The sequence below is a fragment of the Bombus bifarius genome, unplaced genomic scaffold, assembly GCF_011952205.1.
Source record: "Bombus bifarius isolate JDL3187 unplaced genomic scaffold, Bbif_JDL3187 scf7180000008263, whole genome shotgun sequence".
Lineage (NCBI taxonomy): Eukaryota > Metazoa > Arthropoda > Insecta > Hymenoptera > Apidae > Bombus > Bombus bifarius.
This window is the reverse complement of record NW_022884549.1, coordinates 853653-875083: the sequence shown is the minus strand read 5'-3', so window position 1 is coordinate 875083 and position 21431 is coordinate 853653. Positions and strand designations below refer to the sequence as shown.

Here is a 21431-nt window from a genome sequence, read left to right as displayed (position 1 = left end):
TTTCTCTTTTCAAGAAAAATTTATTACAATGCGATATTAACGAGATACTACCATTTATTTTGGTGAAATATATCAAAATATATATATATATATATAGTTTGCTCCTACATTCTTTTGCGGATGCAGTGATTTTATAATTGTGAATGCGTTCTTTTACTAAAAGATTATAACAAGTAATGTTAGTAATATATATTTAATTTTATATAGATTATTATCAATAGTGAATAATAATAAATGAGCCAAATTACGTTAATTCTTTTTGTTCATGTAGAAGTGCTGGTAATTTTGGTGTCTGTATGATTTCCAAAGGCCTTAATTTCAAATGCGTGTATATAGGTATCTGTAACGTTATTCTCATTGAGTTATACGTATTGTTTAACATATTTTGACGAATTGCTGTTGTGATAAACAAAACGGCATTAAATGTAAAAGTATTTACATATGGTAAAGAGGTGTCTAAAATTGGGTAATCCGCAAAGATCATTAAGACCGATTTATCCATCACAGCGATAGTAAGTCTTCTTCCATCGATCATAGTGTGTTCAGGTCTCGACATTTCTTTTAAAGCTTTTAATTCGTCACTTTTAAAATCTGATTCTACTTGTCTCACACCTCCTTCGAGAATCTTTCCATGTTTGCATAAAAGTGCAACTTAATAATCAAACTTTCTTCCCAATTTGATAAATAATTTATTATATGAAAAATTAATTACTTTTAGTGTAGTAGAACTAGCGACTCTTTTAATATCTGCTGGATGTTTGTAATCTTTAAAATATTGGTATGTTGGGATCGTTGGTAAAATTGGTAACCAAGGCTTGAAAGTTCCGAAGGTTGAAATATAACGGCCACCAAGTGTCCATAAGCGTACAGAATGGTCTGTACTACCACTTAATATCAACAGAAAGAATAGCATAGATTGTATGAAATGTATTGGAAAAATAATTGTTTCAGAGAAAATGATTAAAAAGAGAATATGTAAATTCAAGAGTAATTAATAGCAAATAGTAATTAATAGTCATTACGTTATATATATAGATATAAAATTAAGTTAAAAGTTCGTAAAATAATAAGCACTAGATTAACATTCATTACCTAATGACAATACGTGCATCTGGGATTATCTGGACGGACGTAATAGATTTTAAATGTCCACGCACAGATGAAAGTAGAAGTGGTAAAGGTTGATCCTTTACAGCTCTCTTTGCCCTACCAATAACTTTCTTTTTCCATAGAAATGGAAATTCCAACCGTAAAACGGGCATAGATATCTTAGGAGGATTTGGCAACAAATAATTCGCGAGATACCAAACTTTAATGTATCCAGCATTGTGTCCTAAATTTTTTTAAATGGACTTACTCTCCAATCATATTTTCTGACTTTATCTTTCCTTTCATATTAAATATTTTGTCGCAATGAAGTATCACGTTACATACAAAAAGTAATCTTATAATAAATAAATAATGTTGTAGAAATTAAATGCATTCCTTTTTTTACCTGTTACAAGAAAATGATTTTTAGGATCAGTTGCTAATGATAATGCACAATCACGTATAGAATGAATAACTGAGAAAGCTTGTAGAAATCCACCAGCAGGGTGATGAGTCCACACTTGTACATATCCTGAATCAAGAGAAACTAACAATGTTCCAACATCAGGTCTAACCGGCCGAGCATTTAAAAATATCATAGCTCGAACAGCAACAATTCGTGCAATATTCAATGCGGATTCTTGATGTTCAGAAGCCGTAGGATATTGACTATAAACATTTATCATTATGATTCAGATATGTTTTAGAAAATGTACAATTGCAATACCATGGAATACCTCTGTTTCGAAATGAATTCTTTCGTAACTTGTTCAGGTTTTTTTATTTTGTACGTTATTTCATCTTTATGGTATCTTATCCTAAATCTATATAACACTGATTAGTTAACATTGTTTATTACAGCACGTTATTTCTAGAAGTGTAATTTTTATATTATTTTAACATTTCTCATATTATTCTAGATCTTACCTTGACATTGGTTCGTTAACTTTATATTTCCGATACGGTTGACCCGTTTCTAGTCTCCAAAGTATTATTTCTCCATTAAAAGTTGCCGTGGCCAATACCTGAGGATACCACATGGCCGAACAAAGAATATCATCGGTGTGTATTGTTCCCCAATTCTTTTTATATACATATGCGTCAGAAGTTGCAAATTCTACGACTTGACGATTCCAACTACTACATAAGATTCGATTTTCCAGCCAAACTAAACTGGTTATTTCACTGTACATAATCAAACGGATTTATAAGAAATATATTTGCGAATATTATCAATAGAATTTGACAATTATTGGAAATGTTGTTTTTAATCTTGATATGTAATAGAAGATAACAAAATAGGTAAGTACGTACCACTGAGTTTCAAGAGCCATGTTCCGCAAACAAGTACCAGTATTGAAATTCCAAACTTTCAATGTACCATCACGAGCGCCTGTTACTAGTAATTGTTCAGATTCATCGAAACAAGCAGCAGTAATTTCAATGTCATGAAATTGACCATATAGGAATCTACTGTGTGCATGCGTTACTAAGAATAAACGATTTCCAAGCCACGGATCCCAAATTATTATACAAGAATCTAATCCAGTCGTAACTACCTAAGTTTTTAAATGATCTCGTAGAATATTTTAATTTCTGTAGATATAGAGAATGAAAATCATACAAAGCGTATAAATTACCACTTTGTAGAGATGGTTATATAAAACACTGCTGATAGATTTTGTATGTGTAAACCCATCAGATATTTCTTTGTTGACCTCAGGATCGCAAAGAATCACTGCGATCATTGAGCTAGCAATGATCATTTTACGATTCAATGTATTATACACCGCAGTCATTGATGTATGTTCACCCAATTCGCTGGGAAGACCATTGTATGTCTGTATAAAATAACTTGACTTAAATTCTAATTATACATAGATTTTATATTGTTATTTAATTAATGCTTTTTTATTTCTTTAGGCGAAACATTAATTGAGGAAAGTATCGTTTGATGAAATATCTTATTATTAAAACCTGAATACAAGATTGAGTTAATACATCCCACACTTTGATACATCTATCTTTTGAAAGAGAGTACACGCGTTTACCAGCATCTTGCACAACTAAGGCACAAATAGGTGCACGATGACCTTGGAAAGTACTACTTGCTCTTCTAGTCACAAAAGGATTCCAAACCCGAACTATGCAATCTGGTCCACCGGTTATTAATAACTGACCCTCTAAGTAGATATATTTTTAAAAAGTACGATGTACTTACATCATACATATATGTCAATAAGCGAGGGAAAGTTTATGATAAAATACCTTCACAAAAGGTGAAGCAAGATATTCCCATGTTAACTTTGAATTTGTATTGAATCCTTGCTCCTGTAAGATCACTAAATAATAAAGAACAATTACAACATCTACTGCTGGACATGAAAGCTCTTAAACTTCCATAATAGGCTACTTGTTTCACCCAATCTGTATGTACATTCTTAAATTCTACAATTTTCAATCCTTTCAGTTCACCCTATAATGTATGTTACAACGTATTAAAACATGTTTATGTAGGAAGCACAAGTTTATATAGGACATTGCAGAACCAGTGATACATCTATCTGTCCTAGGACGTCTTTTACATGTATATCACGTATGAGAACTCGAAGACGTTCGACCGAGAATTTCTTTCGAAATCCCAAAAATATTTGACGATATCGATTATCGAGTAGACTGTGATTTTTTGTGAGTTTTGGTTCTTGCGCATACTTAACATACACGATGACACAAGTTTCTGAAGATAAATTATTTACCTTGAGAACAGATTCATAGCGAATAAATAAACTATCACGTTGAGGTTCTTGTTTAAATGGTCCTCTCTCTATTGGACTAAAAGACATGACTTTGACAGATCCACTCATATCTCCAAGTACAATATACGAGTCCTCTTTGATATTTTTACTGAAATAATAATCCATACAAATGACTGCATACTCCAAGCCTGATATCTAATCGTACAAGGTTTTAATATCGAAGAGTTCATTTAAAGAAAAACTACTGTTTATTTAAAAAATATAACTAACCATTATTCGAAGATCAAACTTCTTTGCCGCTGTATCATAAAATCTTAAATCGCACTCCGTAGAACTTGTGCATACTACTTGTATATCGGGCATTACTATCATATCAGTTATTAAAGTGTGTTGAACTTTTAAACACGCTGCAAAGATGGAAGTTTCGGAAACAAATGCATATACATAAAAGAATGTAGGATATAACGTTACTAACGATTTACAGATTGCGCGCTCCGTTCGTATTCTAAATCTAAAGACCAGTAATTTATGATTCCCTCTTTAGTCACGGTTAAATAAAACCCTCTATGGAAGCTTGTAGTTCTATCCTATGGATATACACATAAAAATTACAAGCAATAATATGTATGTCATCGTCAAATAAGTATAGTTATTAAAAGATATATGATATGTCACGTACGGGCAAGACTTCAGGACAAAACATGATTTTGTGTATAGCTGTACGGTGATGCGATTTCAAAAGTTGGGGGATATCAGTTATTGGAAGTCTCAATATTTGCCATTGTAATGTGGTATCTTTTCTCTGAAATTCTACTAATAAATACGAGATAAATTCATTCCAAGTAATATTTCCATCTCTCTTTAAGTTCATCTAAAATTAATAAATGCAAACATATAAAATTATATGTATAGAATTAATGGACACGTAATGATTAATTGAAATAGTAAATCTACGTTGTTACCTTTTTAAACAGAATTTTGAATTCATTATGTGGCATCTGAATGTGCAATATATTTTCAAACGCATCATACAATCGGGTTATATCCATTTCTTCATTTGGCGAAGCCTATACGTTATATGACTGTTAATTTTTTAATTATATTCTGTTAATAACAGAAAATAAGTATGATTATACTAATTATTCAACTACATGTTAGAGATATCAAATTTGGAAATATATCATTCATATTACACTAGTTGTATCTTAAACATTAATTTGTTTTGCAATTTTTTAGACAATATCTAAGCTTTTTCTTAATTCGAAAGTACCAAAAATACTTCATGCAGTTGCATCAAGGATTCTTCCGTGCATTGTTCTTCTATACTTTTTGTTTTAAAGAACTCGTCGAAAGCTTGTTGGATGCTAAAATAAGGGAGGCGAACACGTATAATACAACAAGAAATTAATTTTACGAAGTATTTCCGATGCACACTAACCTCGTGTCATTATTATCAAAGTATTCCATTTTTATAATTATAGGTATAATTTATAATATTAATTATAATGTCAATCACAAGTTACACATAATATGAATAAAAATAATATGAAAAAGCAAGTAAATACGTTGTTTTCTTTGTCGAATTTTGACATGTACGAAACAAGCTAAATATATAAGATACTACTTTGTTATTCTTTGTATATAGTAAAACATTTTTGCATATAAAAGATATTTTTTGTATATCGAAATAAAATTTCTTTTTATTTCCAGAAGTAACCCTTTTGTTAGTATGAATGAATAGAGTAAATGATATTATTTAATCGTATAACAATTGTTATTGCAAACGTATTTTATGATAATATGAAGTCAATAAACTAAATTGTTTTTTTATAACATTTATCATCGATTCTACGCACTTTTACACAAAGTATAGAAGAAGTATATGCTGCTTTATTCCCACATCCATACGCGGGGTTATAAGCAGCACAATCAATATCTTCGTACATGTAAAATTCGTTTATTTCTATCGCATAACTAGATATTTATAAGTTAAATACCGTGGTATGGTTTGCTAAAATATATTACTCCTTTCTCTTAAACTTTAATACAAAATATTAAAAGCGTTTTCTATTAAGCTATTCATTAAATCATGGACTTATTTAAAGCTTTAAATTTATTCAATCAAGGAAAATATGAAGATTGCGCAACAATATGTACAAATTTGTTACAAAAGAATCCTCTTGATCAGGTATAAGTATGTTTAACATACTTATATGTGAAATAGCAATATACATCTCTATAGAAACGTATGTATTTTTCATTATAGACTATATGGGTCTTAAAAATGCGTGCCTTAACATTACAAGTATACGTAGATGATATAGAAGGAGAAGAGGAAGGGATTGCTGAAAGTCTATTAGATAATTATACAATATCTTCTATGCCTAGACCAGGAACATCTTTAAAAACTCCTGGTACTTCTTCCGTGGGACAATGTCTTCGACCCAAAACTCAATCAGGTTTGTCCTTGAGAGGCAAAAATAATTTTAAGTAGTAAAATAGAAATAAGTTGTAATTGTAACATAAAAATATGATATGTTTTGTAGGTAGACCACTTACTGGTGTTGTGCGACCAGCTACTCAATCTGCTATGTCTCAGTCGATTGAGCAAACTTTAAGAACACCCAGAACAGCTATGACAGCCAGACCAATTACTGCAATTTCTAGCCGTAGCGTTAGGTACAACTATCATTTACATTGTAATTAAACATTTTCAGTTGTTATACATTCAAAATTAAAATAAATATATTATATAGATTAGGCACAGCATCCATGTTAACAGAGCCGGGAGGACCTTTTATACAATTATCACGATTAAATATTTCTAAATATGCTAGTCAACCAAGTATTTCTAAACCATTATTTGAGTATATATATTATCACGAACATGATGTTAGATATGTGAGTAAACATACATGTATCAATCAATATTTATTATTAATAAGAATTATTAATGTTCACCATAATTCTATTAACTGCTACAATGCTACATGCAGGCACTAGATTTAGCAGTGCAAGCAACTCAAATTTGTCATTATAAAGATTGGTGGTGGAAAGTACAACTTGGAAAATGTTATTATAGTCTAGGATTAATCAGAGACGCTGAACAACAATTTAAATCAGCGTTAAAAGATTCTAAAACTATTGAAGTAATCTTGAGACTAATCAGAGTTTATGTTAGACTTGATCAACCATTAACAGCTTTAGATACGTGTAAAAAAGGTCTTGAGTATTTTCCTAATGATGTCAATATTCTTACTGAAATGGGACGTATATTCGACGGTCTGAATAATATGAGTATGTCGTTAAAATACTATAAATTAATTGCTCAGGAAGATGCTTCTCATACAGAAGCAATAGCAAGTATCGGAATACATCATTTTTATAATGATCAACCGGAATTAGCTTTACGATATTATAGGTAAATGCAGTTGTAGATATAATAAATAGAAATAATTAGAAATATAATTGCGACGTTCTTTTCCATGTAGACGATTGTTACAAATGGGAGTATATAATGCTGAATTATTTAATAACCTTGGATTATGTTGTTTTTATGCTCAGCAATATGATCATGTTATATCTTGTTTTGAAAGAGCAATTAGTCTTTCTACTGATGAAAATATGGCAGACATATGGTATAACATTTCACACATTGCTCTTGTACGTATATAATTTCTTATAACATGTAATTTTTTGGATAACGGTTGAAATTATCTCTTTGATAAATGTTTGATTTTATATATAGAGTTTAGTACTTGGTACCAATTATTTCAATTTCAGACTGTAGGTGACATAACAATGGCGGAAGAATGTTTAAAATTAGCTATTGTTAGCGACAATAGACACGCTTTAGCATACAATAATTTCGGAGTCATACAAATACGAAATGGAAACATTACAGCGGCGAGAACATATTTTCATGCTGCTGCCAACATTGCTAACTTTATTTATGAGCCCCATTTTAATAGTGCTTATTTAGCTTACAAGGTACTATCTACCATTGTATATTATATTATATTAAGTTTCTATATATATATATATATATATATATATATATATATATATATATGCTACTATTATTTTAAAAATTTCGTAGGTTGGAGATCTTCAAACAAGTTACATTGCTATACAAAAGTCGTTAAGTGTATATCCTAATCATTCTGATAGCAGAACTCTTCTAAACAAATTAGAGAGGTATTTCTCGCACGTGTGAATAGAAAAATATACAGTTTATTTATATCACGTAAAATGTATTATTTTATTAATGTTTGATTCTAGTCTTACAACTAATATTACCTATCTAATATGTATATGTAAAAAATACAAATTATATAATATGATACTGTGTTTCATTTCCATGATACTTTGAAATAACTAAAAAGTAAATAGATATTTTAATAGGAATGTTCGTTTGTGATAAAAACAGTTGACAATGATTATATTTTTTCAAACTGTACATTATAGTCACTGAACGATAATTTTGAGTTTCAAAGGAATGAAGTAAACATCTTTTTTTTTTTTGCATCTTGTTGCCTATTCTTGTTTATCGAGTTTATGTATAAATATATAACAATCTGCGAATAATTTACTTAAGTATTATTCGTTATTTTATGCTTACATTAATGTTATATACGTACGTATAATTATAATTGACATACAAAGTTCTGATTCTCTAAACTGTATAATAATAAATAACATACGCATCTACGGTAATAAGTTTTATCTACAACTCTTAACACGTGACATATGCTTAAATTTAGCGAATTTCAAAGTACACTGTAAGCAAGATTTGCTCGATTTTTTAATTCTGTCTTCTCTTGTGCACAAATATAGGACAATGTACAGTCTTCTTATCATCATCTTACGATCTATTTTATGTAGTATGAGATATAACCAACCAGGAAATTACAAAATAGAATAAAAATATTGGATACACAGCTAAAGCTTTCTTTCCTACTGGTTGACTGTCGCCAAGGAATGCCATGGATGCTAAAATATATACAAATCATATTTACAAGAATGTATCAATGTAAGAATTTGATATGCAAGTGTCCATCAATATAAAACTCTATAAAATTATACTAACCATATGTTGCCCACATGAATCCAATCATGGTAATTACGAATCTTAGACTAAATAAGAAAGTAGTCTGTTCTGCCATTAATATGATTCTACATAAAATTAGGGAAATGGCAGTTGGCAACAAGCAATATCCTAAGACACAAATGCTTTGGAAAAAAGATCTATAACAAACATATTAAAATATCTTTTAGCAAATAAAATGCATACTTCATATGTCATTCGTTCTTCTATTATAACACTTTATATTTATAAAACAGATTTTTTAAAACAAAATAACCCTGTTTTATAATAAGGAGTTACAAGTCTCTTAATGATCTACAAATTCACGCACATAAAAGTCATGCAGTATACTATCATTACCTAACCCCAATCATTAGTATTACAACAGATACTAAATTTCTCTACGCAGTATAATTACTTACATGTTACCACCTAATAATTTGGAGTTTAATGTAACAACCATAGATCCAATCCATACGATTACAAAAACCTCTGCAAACTCTGGTCCCCCATCATTAAAATTATTTGCTGTATCAGAAGAACCTTGTAATATCCTAAAACAACAACAATTGGTATTAAATGTACTACGGTTTATAATCGTAATTAGAACAGCAGTATGCAGAATACTATAAAAATATTAAACTTACATTGCCATGAATGTACATAATACTAGTGGTCCCCAAAGATCCCCTAGAATTAAAAATTAAAAATAAGACACTACTATATATATAATTCATGATTTATAATATTAAGATTCTTCTAGTAACATACATTCCTTTAATAGGCATTTCTTCTCCTTGGGATATAAAACATGATAAAATTTCCTGCCCACTGCTCTGACATCCCTGAGCTACAACGTAACACAATATAATAAATACAATACAATGTAATGGAATATAATTTTCTTATATATATATACACACAATATGTACGTGTGTGTGTGTGTGTGTCTACATACAAAATATTTTATAGGCTTACAATTGTATCCCTGATTGGTTCATCCAAAGTATTAAATTCAGGTTCTCCAAGATTTGATTTTTGTTTGCCTCCTACTGTCAGCTCACCTTCGATATTCTGAGGGTCAGCATATTCCATTGTGACTTTAAACTTCAAATTAAAATCTGATATTAATACTATTATATTATATTTGTCATTGAAATGTTTACATATTATTATCGATACTTCTACTGAAAAATTTTAATTATATAAACTACCATCATAAAAAATTAACGCGCCTAATGAAAAATAAAACGACATCTTTAACATTACATTTCCAACATAAATACTTACATCAAGTTTTGTATCATCTGTCGCTGCCATATTTGTTGTCGACATTAGATTCGAAATTATGAAATCATTAAATATATTATTAAGATTTTAAATGGAAATATCTTCATATCATATCAAATCATCGTGCCATATACATGTAACGTGAATTCAATCTTCCCTATCTAATGTTTTCTCAATGACTTAAACGTTGCCCTGTTGTACGTACAGAAAGATCTCCTAATACGATTTAGCACTTCTCATGGATAGGGTTAACAAGAAAATCTAAAAAGACACATATGCATCGTAATTTAAATTCCTCACGTAAGTATAATACAAGCGTAAATCTTTTGATCATTTGCGGAAAAGTCGACACTAATATTGATACATTCGATGTACGAAATTTAATAGATGGCAGCATTATTGCAATGTCGCGGCTTGTAAACTTGCGGCTTCACATTGTCGATTGAATTTTGTTCAAGATTGTATAGTTCTTTCTGGAAAAGCACAAGGTTCATGGACATTTGACAACTATTCCTTACCTTGATACATAGGTATTTTATCGATATATTATTTTATATATCAAGCAGTTTTCGCTGGACAAAATGCCACGCATTCTCTTTTATGTTGCAATCGTGTCAGTGTTGACATGTACCGCGCATGCGCAGTATATTTCCTTCGGTGTTGATCACCAAATCAGCGGGAAGCTGCAAAACAGCGATGCATCTCAAATTAAGATCTACGAAGAATTATGTATCCGCTCAAAATATAATTAGCCTTTATTTGGACATTTATTATATCGTATTTGTGGCATTTTTATAATTGCAGTTGTATCCTTTCGATTCTACATACAATATGTCGTTTATTATAATATGTATTACATATAAAACTATGTAGAGATACTATGCCATAGATAATAATAAATCCTTATTTATTATTATATTGATTGAATCGTCTTAACTGAAATATCATTAGTCAAAAAATCATTTGAACATCAACGCAAGGAACATGCTAAAGCCGTTAAACGTCTTCAGAAAATAGGTAACTACGAACGTTTGTATAAGATGATTTTAGTTATTGGTGAAAAGATGATTGATGCGATCGAGGTAAATAAGGCATTAATAGCAAATGAAGATTTCAATCCAGATAATAGATTATTGCCACAAAATGTTACTATACAAACTGGTAATTGTTTTGTTATTAATATAATCCTCTTTTTATAAGAAAATAAGTTTTAACATGATTAGAGACATTATATACTTTTTTTTTTTTTTTTTTTTAGCAATATCTACTGTCTTAGAAAACACGGCATTCTTTGGAGATATTCTTCTTCATTTTCCTCATTTTACTCACCGTATACTTAAAGCGCAACAAAAATGGAATCCGATCATAAATTGGTCCTTAAATTTTACGTATCGTACTAAATATTTGTTAGATTCGGAAACCATTGTTAAAATTCATTTAGCATCTCAAGAATTAAACGTTATAAAACGCGAACAGGGATATTCCAATCCTTATTGGCAGCCTACTGAGGCTCAAGAAGGAGACAACGGGAAGATAAAGAAAAAGAAATCGGCTACAAAAGGAAAACAGAAGAAGGGGCCACAAATGACCAAGGTTGAGTTTTGAATATAATTATATTTTTTTCATAATACGCGTACACATGTACTTACGATAATAAAAAAAAAAAAAAAAAGATGTATTCTTGTGTACCTTGTAAATATTCAATAGATTTCCAATATTAGATGGTTTTAGTTGATGAAATAATACGAGAAAAATACTTTTTTGTGTATATACGTATGTATTTTTGTACATTAAAATCCAATGGTTATTATTCTTAATGAATAAATGGTCGTTATACCTTTGTTTCGCTTTTGAACATGAAGGAATGACAATCATGTCCCGATTGAATTAACTGAATTAAAATATTAGAAAGATGGCTGGTTATCCAGTTCGAAATTATCCGAGGAGTATCTAAAAATCGTCAAGAATCCAGACTTTTAGCAGACTTTACTCGAAACCACTATCAGCTTTAGTGCGAATAAAAGCGAAGATTTCTCGGACGATGGAGACGGTGCGGTGGTAGAAAGTGGTCAGCCAATGAGCTAAGAACGGTTCCTACCGTTCGGTTCCCGACTCCCGTAGTCCATGGCAGACACCATTGCTGGTAAACCTTGGCTAACAGTACCGTGACATTTCTTTCTTCCAGTGGTTTATCGACAACAAGTATGTTCGTGCAACACGAACCCACGATTTAAAGATTACCTTTAAACATTTACATTCGGACGTAAGTGCTGTGTAAATTTAATCAAACTGTAACAAGAATTGGAGAAACGATTTTCGTGAAGGATGACGTCAAAAAGGAGTCGATTGCTGTTCTGTGTCGTCGTGTTCATCGTTGCCACAGGTAGGAAGACACAGCTGCTTGTCTCGAAGAGAGATCGGACGGGAGATCAAACCCGTTGGGCGACATAAAACCTTCAGCTCTTCCTACCGTGATCTTTCATCGTAGCGAGGGATTTTATAAAGATTTTGAGATTTGTCATTTACCACTCGTAGTAAAGATTGGATTGATCTTTTTGAATTACGATCGATTTTGTATGAAAGAAGTGGAGATAGTATAGGTAAAAAAAGAATGAAAAAAATTCTATTTTTATCGGACATTGAGATTGTATTAAAACTTTGATTTTTATGTTTCTCTGTTTTTCATTCAGTAAATGAAAAATATCCTACGAATTAAAATTTTGATTATCTACGTGCATCCTTTAATTTGACCTGTAATCAAAAATATGGCAATGATTCGAGACTTTATTTTATTTTGTCCATTCCTAATTTTATTAAATATTTTGTATGTAGAAGAATAATTCAAACAATTAGTATAGCGGCTTAAATTTGTTAGAAAGGTAGATACAATAAAAGAACGACCTTCTCGGAACATTCTTTTGATAGTTTGCAATTCTTCTGTGAATCAGCTTACTGAATGGAGATTGCAATTCTCTTTCTCTTTCTCTTTTCTTGATAATTATTTGACAACAATCGTTATGTAAAATAGCAATAATTAGAAAAATAAATGCATCGCGATTTGTCGTTATAAACTGACGTTCATCGACCAATTCTCCTGTTAATCGAATTCAAGGATGTTCCTTGACCCATTGCGTGAGACGGTATCTTGTTATTAATAAATTATACTTCTAATGCAATGTTTAAGATCGATAGATCGAATAAAATTACATATGAAGATATACACTAACTGTACACCCAAAAACCGGTTATCAATAGATAGATTATATTCTAATGCAAATTCCGCTGGCTTCTCAGAATTTTTTCGAATTTGTTAATACGTATATAACCATAATACCTACAATACAAAATTTCGTCAGGAAGTCGTTGGGATACTGTATACATATTGATATATCATTATGTTAAATGCATCGATCTTTTATTTATACCTGAAAAATTTACTAAAATTCTACGATCCATACGTATTAAAGATGATAAATGTTTCTAGTTAATATTGAATTTGCCGCCGAATAAATTTAAAAGAGTTTTCTCTCAAGAATTCGTGAAACGCGCATCACCATGTAAATTGCGTTCTCCACGATAAGCAAGATTTCCATGGAACGTTGAAAGTTCCTTGCATTGTCACGATGCGTGTCGTAAATAAAGTTGACACAGATAAAATGGCAAGGAGTCAGAGGAAGCAAAGAACCAGCCGGCATGCCAACACGAGAGAAGAGCCGTTAAATTAGGTTCCCGGTCGGTGGTTTCACTGCTGTTTACATAAGTTTCGACGTTTACGTATATGGTGTACCGTACGTTCGCGGCTGTGTATGCGTGCACCACGGCCGATGGAAATGTTGCACCTGAACGATTTACCACAACGTCATTGCCAGAGCAGTACCTTCACTTTCCACTTTGCTGCTAAACCGATCTTTTTTGGCATCCATGCATATGCGAGATTCGCTCCTATAACGAGCAACTTTGCCGATCAATAATTCTTGTACGTGTTCAATTCATATGGACAAAGTTTGTGAAAAAAGATTTCAGTTTAATTCTTACTGTACTTGAAAGGTAACGCGTATATGGTTTGTTGAGACGGTAATTGATACATCTAACAATATACATGCTGCGGCACGAATTAGTCGCCACAATATTTAAGCTAGTACTGATAGTTTAATAAAAAAAAAAAAAAAAAAAAAAATGTTTCAAACGAAGCTTCATTGGTAGTATGATCTCATGTATTGCATGATCGAAACTTACTACTATGAAATTGTTTTCAAAATTCTTTATATCGTAAACGAAACAACGCTTATTTCATTTTACACCTATCATAAGATCGTAGTGGAGTATCTTCCTGAAACACTACTTTCTCCCGACAGTCCATCCGTACAGGATTTCAACGTGGTCAAATCCGAATCTTCCTTCGTCGAATTAAATGCCCAACCAAACCATACGTAATTTCCTAGTTTGTTGGTTTGATTATGGCCGCATCTCTACTTTTTCTTTCACTTTAAATCCGTTTGGCTACTTTCTGAATCTTATTCTAATTCACGTATGACTACTTTCGGAAACGTTTTGTTTTAAAGATAGTAAAATTACGTTAAATGTATATCCTTCTTCATTTGACGCTTGGAATAAAAAAACATTCCGGTAATTACGGATTCTTAGCACGATCGTCTAAAGTACGTTGTGGTGGTAAATGACAAAGTATCAAAAATCTCGACTCAAAGGCATTCTATAGTGTAAACATTTTGTAAGAGACTTTCTTAAACACAGTTGTAGAGTGATTATCTAACATATAATAGAATGGGGGAAGAATTTTGATGGCAGCCTTGAAGTTATTCAAATGTTATTTATTCAAATAACAAAATTTATTGTAATTAACTTTTTCTATTAGTGTGGAGAATGCATCAGGGACGTACGCGTAGGTGACGTAATAAAGAATTTGGTAATTATTTACAAGTAATGTCACCTCATTTATTTCGATGATTTTTTAATATGTTGCAGAGATCAATATTTTGAACAACGTTTTTCCCTTTTGTTTGTAATTTATAAGTTTGGGTTAGGCGTTATTTTATCCGGTCCGCTCGCTGTCGAGCGACTAACAACCAATATTTTAACGCGTACGCTGTCACGAACGTACAACTATGAGAAAAATTCAATGTAGTGGTACCGAGAGCTTATGGGAATATCTCGAGAATTAAAAGAGTCCGGCAATAATATGCAAGGGAAAAAGTTGTTCAAGATATTGATTTCTACAACATATTAAAAGATCATTGAAATCTGTCAGGTGGCAGTACATGTGAATAATTATCAAGAATTTTTTTTATAGAAAATAAATAAATACATATGTATTTTACTGCGTACAAGATGATTATCGCTCTGGGAATTTTAAGATTTGCAAAGTACTGTTACCAACGTGTGGAAGCCAATGTTAGACATTGATCTTGTCACTGGCCCATGTGACACAATACGTATAACGCATATCTCTAACTATTTTCATTTTCATTTTCTTGAAAATATTATTCCGTCTGTTTTTCTTTTCTCCCATTTATCTTTTCCATTTTAACATTTACACGTATATTTCTGAAACCGTTAGTTATTTTTACAAATATTTAGGAATACCTGTTTGTTTTGTAGTTTATGGGCAGAAAACTGCTAAAAAGGAGGAAGAGAGAAAAGATGAAGAATTCAAATGCCCTGAAGGTCAAGGCAATGGTAATTTTGCAGATCCAGCTACATGCAGAAGATTTTATCAGGTAGACACGCTGAAACTTAATAATATAACAATACATATGTCTTTTAATTGTAAAGTGCGATACAAAGAAATTTCATGTTTATGTATAATTTCGATAGTGCGTCGACGGCTATCCGTATCTAAACAGGTGTCCGTCGGGGCTACATTTCGATGATATTAGTAAATTTTGCACTTTTAAAAATGAAGCACGTTGCGGACCTATTGCCACAAGTGAGTACTTTATTTTTAATAGCCGTAAATTAAATTGTTTCTCATTAGTTTCATAGTAATGAAAACTTATTGTTAATACCAGCCCCACCGCCTGTCACCGAACCACCAATTGACTTAGCAGAGAAGTGTGATCCCGCGAACTGTCAGCTACCTTATTGTTTTTGTTCAAGAGATGGTACGATAATTCCTGGTGGTCTTCACCCAGAAGAAGTATATACCCTTTATTTGTTACTATTTATTAAAATTACTTTCAACAATACCTTTCACATAGTTTTCCTAAATTTCAGACACCACAAATGATAATAATGACATTCGATGGAGCAATAAATCACAATAACTTCGATCATTATCAAAAAATATTTGCCACTAATCGATTAAATCCAAACAACTGTCCTTTGAAAGGAACATTCTTTATCTCTCATGAATATTGTAATTATAATATGGTACAAAGTTTAGCACACGATGGACATGAAATTGCTACCGAGACTATATCGTGAGTACTTCTAATCTTCTCACTTTAAAGACCACTCTTGTACAATCCAATTTTTCTTTATTTTTTCTTTAAAGAATTTGAAAAGTGAATCAATACTCATATGTATATATATATATATATGTATGATATAATTTGTTTAGACTACAAAAGGGATTAGAAGATAAAGGATATGAGGAATGGGTTGGAGAAATGATAGGAATGCGAGAGATACTTAAGCATTTTAGTAATATTTCAATAAGTGAAATTGTAGGCATGAGAGCTCCATATTTAAAACCAGGTCGAAATACTCAGTACAAAGTATTGGAAGATTTTGGATACATATACGATAGCAGTATTGGAATTTCTCCATTAAAAGTACCAATTTGGCCATATACTCTTGATTATAAGATTCCACATGAATGTAAAGCAGGCACATGTCCTACTAAATCGTTTCAAGGTAATAAAGTAACTTTATGTATGTTATCATATATGATACAAGGCATGAGCTGTGAAAGAAGGAAAGGTATCTTACTTATTTTTAGGAGTATGGGAGTTACCATTGAATGCACATTATGTCGAAAGCTACGAAGGAGGACATTGTCCATACTTGGATCAATGTGTGCTTCACAATCATGATCCTGAGGAAGTTTTTGAGTGGTTGCAAGAAGATTTTAATCGTTATTACGAACAAAATAGAGCACCATACATGATGCCATTTCATACTAACTGGTTTCAAATAAAGGAACTCGAACGTGGACTGTCAAAGTTCCTTGATTGGGCAGTAACACTGTAAGCAGAAAATAGCTTATACACCATGTAATTTTTTATATTTCGTATTAGAAAATTTTTATAAATTATCGAAATAATTATATTTACAGACCCGATGTGTACTTTGTAACAGCTACTCAAGCTCTTACATGGATAACTGATCCAAAACCGATAAAATCTCTGAATAATTTTGAAGGATGGTCATGTAAAAAGAAAGAAAATCTTCCTGGACCACCGTGTAACAATCCAAATAAATGTGCTTTAGATTTCAAACCTACAGAATCAAATTTTACTACAACAAGGTAAATATCCATATAGCTAAATAGATAAATAACATGTACATATAATCAAGATGTATCTAATATTTTGAAACTTAAAATAATAACAAATATATTTATAGGTATTTAGAAACATGCAGGGAATGTCCTAATAAATATCCCTGGTTGGGAGATTCAAAAGGAACTGGACTGTACAATGATAATTATAATCCTGAAAAGAAATAGAAATGTTCAAAATCTAGAATGATAATTAGAAAGAATTTAATTAATTCTCTTTTGTTGTTGTTTATATAAGTAACATTTATAATAAATGTAAAATTTTTCTACTTGGAAGCAGTTCAAGGCAATATACAATATACATATATAAAAATGACAAATATATTAAAGAGGAAATGGCAAATAAACGATATAAGTTCTCAAAAAATTTAAAAATATTAATAATAACAAAGTGTACTTATACAATAAAATATACTTTTATCAGAACTACAAATTAAAATGTTTCCGAATTACAAAGCCATTTTATCGACTTTAATTAAATTTTTATACAATATGTAACTTATTCCTGTTTTCACATGTTTGTTTCTATTATACACACTGCATGTAATACATGTGTGCATTTCATTTTTTTTACTGTAGTTAACTTTAAGGAATACTTTATCGGATATTGAACTTGTTTTGACGATCATTTTCATTCAACGCAAAAAGCTGTGGACGTTCTTTTATCAGTTTCTAGGGGATTAGTAAAGATGTTTATTTGTCTTTCGTCCATTATTGTTTAAATGGCTCTGGAGAATCATAAAGACTGTAGGAAAAGTTTGTTCATTACTTTTTATAGTTTTGGAGCAAACATTTAAGCTGTAACGCTTTATGTACTAAATCTTATACGTCTAAAAATAGAAGCAAAGGTATAAGAAGATAAAGGTAAATATAGTATGCAATAAGTCGTGTATTTTATTGTTTATTTGTTATTAATAAAGAACATCTGCTCCGTGACTAAAGTTCAATCTTTTAACGAATTGGGATCCACTCTTCAAAAATATCTGCATATTTTTTAATGTCTAAAATATTAAAAATACATCTCTATAATCTTTAGAAATAAAGATTTCTTGAAAAAAAAAAAAAAATGGAGATATTTATAATGCTTTATACCTGGTTTAGGAAACCGTTCTGGATGACGCATTATATAATCTCTCATTATCGCATCCTTTCTTGCAAATCTCATATCAGCTACCCAATGAATACCAAAACCGAGAAGAACCCCAACTACGGACGCCAATGCTATGTATGGCTTATCTACAAATTGAATACACTTAATAATATGATTGATAATAATATGACAGCTGCATTAATATTAGATGTACGATACAAAGGAAAGAAATTAGATTTTTCTTATGAAATGATAACAAAATTAATTCATTACTGTATATTAAAAATTAGTATGTATGTAGTAAAAAATAATGAATTCAAGATCATACATAAATAGGTTACATTGCGATTACTTGACTCGAAAGTTAAGCATTATATATTGTAATAGCAATTTGCTTTAGTTTGTAAAAGGGAAATCACATAGTGGGAGACTAAAATGCATTTCGTTAAAACGTGTTTCTAGTACCTTATTTTTGTCATCAGAACAAATGAAAGTATACATAATAAATGTGGTAACTTATTTAGTATCTCTTCGAAATAAATTAACAATGAATTATAGTTATTACGAGGTTAATTATGTTAAAAATAATTTACTTTATCAACCTACTGGCTGTTGCGGGTTTTTTTTCCAGTATATTTTTAAGTACCACTGTACCTAATAGTGCAATCGTACTAAATGGTACTGCATAATATTTAAAAATATGATTAGATCGATCCAGAGGTGTAGGTTCAAGAAGGTCAAGTGCCCACTGAGCAGGAAATTCTTCTTTTGTCCCTTCCATTTATTCGTTTCTTGATACGTAATAGATATCACAAATGATTATACAAAGTGTAATCACAAATGCTATAAATGCTATGCTTATACTTCAGAGTCGTGATTGTTCAAAATTTTGTTTCACGTAACTCTTCTACTTCCACTTATTTTTGCGCATGCGTATCACGTAATATGCTTTTACTCTATGACATTATTGGGATTTTGGGACATTGGGAACTGGAGGAACAGAAACCATGCAACCTTATTCAATGCACAAATAGGTGGCGACTGGCAAACTATATAAAACAAATGGTATATACAAACCAAATCAAAACTAAAGATATAAAGGAAATTACAAATTTATGAGTTATACTTTCATGGCTAAATACCATATATTGCTCTTTGCATTTTTTTCTTTTTTTTCCTTTTTTTTTTTTGGTAAAAAGAATCTTCCGATAAAAGAATATTAAAAGATATTAAAAGAATATTAAATTATTATCTAAATCTAAAGTAGTATCGGTAGGGAATATTTTAGTCATTTGCTCGTGTTTTCTCGAAATATACTTGTAACACAAGTAGAGTTGAATAAGTAGGAACGTTGGTTGAATACAGGAAAGCGCAAAACGAAGGATCATTAATTATTCGATACTACATGCCACAGAAGTGGTCCGTGTTCGCCTGCAATTGGCCTGGGGTCCTGATTATGAATTAAAACGACCACACCGCTCCTCGGATCAAAATGTTAATTTATGTATCGTTTACAGTATCATGCAGGTGGAAAATGGACCAAATTCGTGTTCTCGTTTCTGGTTTGTTTAACTCGTTCTCTTCAGACAGATCATGTTTCGTTCGTTATCCGATAGATGGAGTTCTCGTTCGTACTTATCTTCTTACGATGCGAGCAAAACCAATGCATTTATAGATAGGTAAGTATTTGTTCTCATCATATTCATGCAATTATATAACATTGTGAACAGTTTTACTAGAGAGAAGGAAAGAGATGGCGGCCCCTTTAATATCTAAATTAGTCACGATATAAACACTTTTACTTTATAACATATTAAACACATGTTATATATTATATATATTTTAAAAATCTTTAAATTAAATTTGAGTGGAAAAGGATTTTCAATTTATTTTATTCGATATAATTTGTACAACCTTTTACCTCTTTGAATTATGTGTCGTACCAATATACATTTTATATCCCTTTATTTTATTTCTTTATTTTTTGGTATTTTGAAGGAAAAAATTCGTCAACGAATAGAGGTATTATTCCCATCCCCAATCAGGATGTCTGCTTCAACTGGCGATATCTCGAGCTGAGACGAAGCAGCTCTTCGAACAACTCGAATAATGTGTAACTGATGTAACACGATATAATGGGACTACATGTATAATACGGTGGATGAAGGCGAGGCATTAGTATTTACGTATGGTTGTAACACTCGGAAACACTGGACTAGATCTTTCGCAGATCGTGTTTCTCTTATGGGCTCCTTTCTTTCCTTCTTCTTCAACATTATCAATTCTGCCTAACAGTTTGTCAATTAATTACTTATGTTCTATGTGAACATTTATCGATTTTTATCGATCGATGGTATCGATTCTGGAACGTTCTATTTCTTTTATAAAACACAAAGGATACATAAAGTTAATTGACAATTCGTACTTTTGTCAGATATAAAATGATTCGATTCGATTCGATTCTCAAGGAATCGTCACGAACTCTGTGCCGGCTGTCGCGCGAGCAGATTGCAAACACCTGTCCACCAGAAAATATTCACCGTTGGATATTCACGACGAAGCTGCCACGGCAGAAGGTTTGTCAGCTGCTACCGCAGCTGA

General features: G+C 31.2%; 6 protein-coding genes across 11 annotated transcripts; 3 read left to right on the top strand and 3 right to left on the bottom strand.

The window, feature by feature from the left end:
• Nucleotides 1–62: 62 nt before the first annotated feature.
• LOC117211897 (WD repeat-containing protein on Y chromosome-like) lies at nucleotides 63–5813 on the bottom strand. 4 transcript variants are annotated; one of them, XM_033456208.1, is made up of 19 exons: nucleotides 5284–5444; nucleotides 5116–5209; nucleotides 4808–4912; nucleotides 4525–4716; nucleotides 4321–4432; nucleotides 4116–4252; nucleotides 3846–4040; nucleotides 3358–3565; nucleotides 3067–3272; nucleotides 2730–2930; nucleotides 2404–2648; nucleotides 2017–2274; nucleotides 1827–1913; nucleotides 1496–1758; nucleotides 1093–1333; nucleotides 713–887; nucleotides 440–625; nucleotides 249–340; nucleotides 63–156 (listed from the first exon to the last, which is right to left on the bottom strand). In XM_033456208.1, exons 1-19 carry the CDS (start codon nucleotides 5310–5312, stop codon nucleotides 132–134), a joined length of 3051 nt encoding a protein of 1016 aa, XP_033312099.1. In that variant the 5' UTR covers nucleotides 5313–5444; the 3' UTR covers nucleotides 63–131. The 4 variants fall into 4 exon arrangements, with proteins under 4 accessions (XP_033312099.1, XP_033312097.1, XP_033312098.1 ...); XM_033456206.1 differs by having other exon boundaries at nucleotides 249–625; XM_033456207.1 differs by lacking the exons at nucleotides 5116–5209; nucleotides 5284–5444 and adding an exon at nucleotides 5702–5813 and having other exon boundaries at nucleotides 249–625.
• A 63-nt stretch (nucleotides 5814–5876) lies between these two features.
• Nucleotides 5877–8176, top strand: LOC117211899 (tetratricopeptide repeat protein 8). Of its 3 annotated transcripts, XM_033456212.1 has the most exons (8): nucleotides 5877–6033; nucleotides 6112–6304; nucleotides 6392–6524; nucleotides 6602–6746; nucleotides 6842–7266; nucleotides 7337–7508; nucleotides 7629–7835; nucleotides 7945–8176. In XM_033456212.1, the coding sequence occupies exons 1-8, from the start codon at nucleotides 5935–5937 to the stop codon at nucleotides 8059–8061; spliced, it is 1491 nt and encodes a 496-aa protein (XP_033312103.1). In that variant the 5' UTR covers nucleotides 5877–5934; the 3' UTR covers nucleotides 8062–8176. The 3 variants fall into 3 exon arrangements, with proteins under 3 accessions (XP_033312103.1, XP_033312102.1, XP_033312105.1); XM_033456211.1 differs by having other exon boundaries at nucleotides 7629–8176; XM_033456214.1 differs by having other exon boundaries at nucleotides 5950–6033; nucleotides 6088–6304; nucleotides 7629–8176.
• Nucleotides 8177–8223: 47 nt separating this feature from the next.
• On the bottom strand, nucleotides 8224–10600 carry LOC117211902 (protein YIPF6). The gene is made up of 7 exons (XM_033456217.1): nucleotides 10222–10600; nucleotides 9910–10038; nucleotides 9703–9781; nucleotides 9579–9621; nucleotides 9354–9485; nucleotides 8935–9092; nucleotides 8224–8837 (listed from the first exon to the last, which is right to left on the bottom strand). Exons 1-7 carry the CDS (start codon nucleotides 10264–10266, stop codon nucleotides 8722–8724), a joined length of 702 nt encoding a protein of 233 aa, XP_033312108.1. The 5' UTR covers nucleotides 10267–10600; the 3' UTR covers nucleotides 8224–8721.
• Nucleotides 10601–10619: 19 nt separating this feature from the next.
• On the top strand, nucleotides 10620–11870 carry LOC117211901 (coiled-coil domain-containing protein 134-like). Its single transcript, XM_033456216.1, has 3 exons — nucleotides 10620–10950; nucleotides 11173–11382; nucleotides 11480–11870. Exons 1-3 carry the CDS (start codon nucleotides 10803–10805, stop codon nucleotides 11824–11826), a joined length of 705 nt encoding a protein of 234 aa, XP_033312107.1. The 5' UTR covers nucleotides 10620–10802; the 3' UTR covers nucleotides 11827–11870.
• A 223-nt stretch (nucleotides 11871–12093) lies between these two features.
• LOC117211900 lies at nucleotides 12094–18174 on the top strand. Its single transcript, XM_033456215.1, has 9 exons — nucleotides 12094–12604; nucleotides 15838–15956; nucleotides 16054–16165; nucleotides 16248–16375; nucleotides 16453–16658; nucleotides 16799–17094; nucleotides 17180–17426; nucleotides 17516–17707; nucleotides 17806–18174. The coding sequence occupies exons 1-9, from the start codon at nucleotides 12547–12549 to the stop codon at nucleotides 17906–17908; spliced, it is 1461 nt and encodes a 486-aa protein (XP_033312106.1). The 5' UTR covers nucleotides 12094–12546; the 3' UTR covers nucleotides 17909–18174.
• Nucleotides 18175–18235: 61 nt separating this feature from the next.
• LOC117211904 (NADH dehydrogenase [ubiquinone] 1 subunit C2) lies at nucleotides 18236–19887 on the bottom strand. The gene is made up of 3 exons (XM_033456219.1): nucleotides 19437–19887; nucleotides 18833–18976; nucleotides 18236–18741 (listed from the first exon to the last, which is right to left on the bottom strand). The coding sequence occupies exons 1-3, from the start codon at nucleotides 19609–19611 to the stop codon at nucleotides 18692–18694; spliced, it is 369 nt and encodes a 122-aa protein (XP_033312110.1). The 5' UTR covers nucleotides 19612–19887; the 3' UTR covers nucleotides 18236–18691.
• Nucleotides 19888–21431: the final 1544 nt, after the last annotated feature.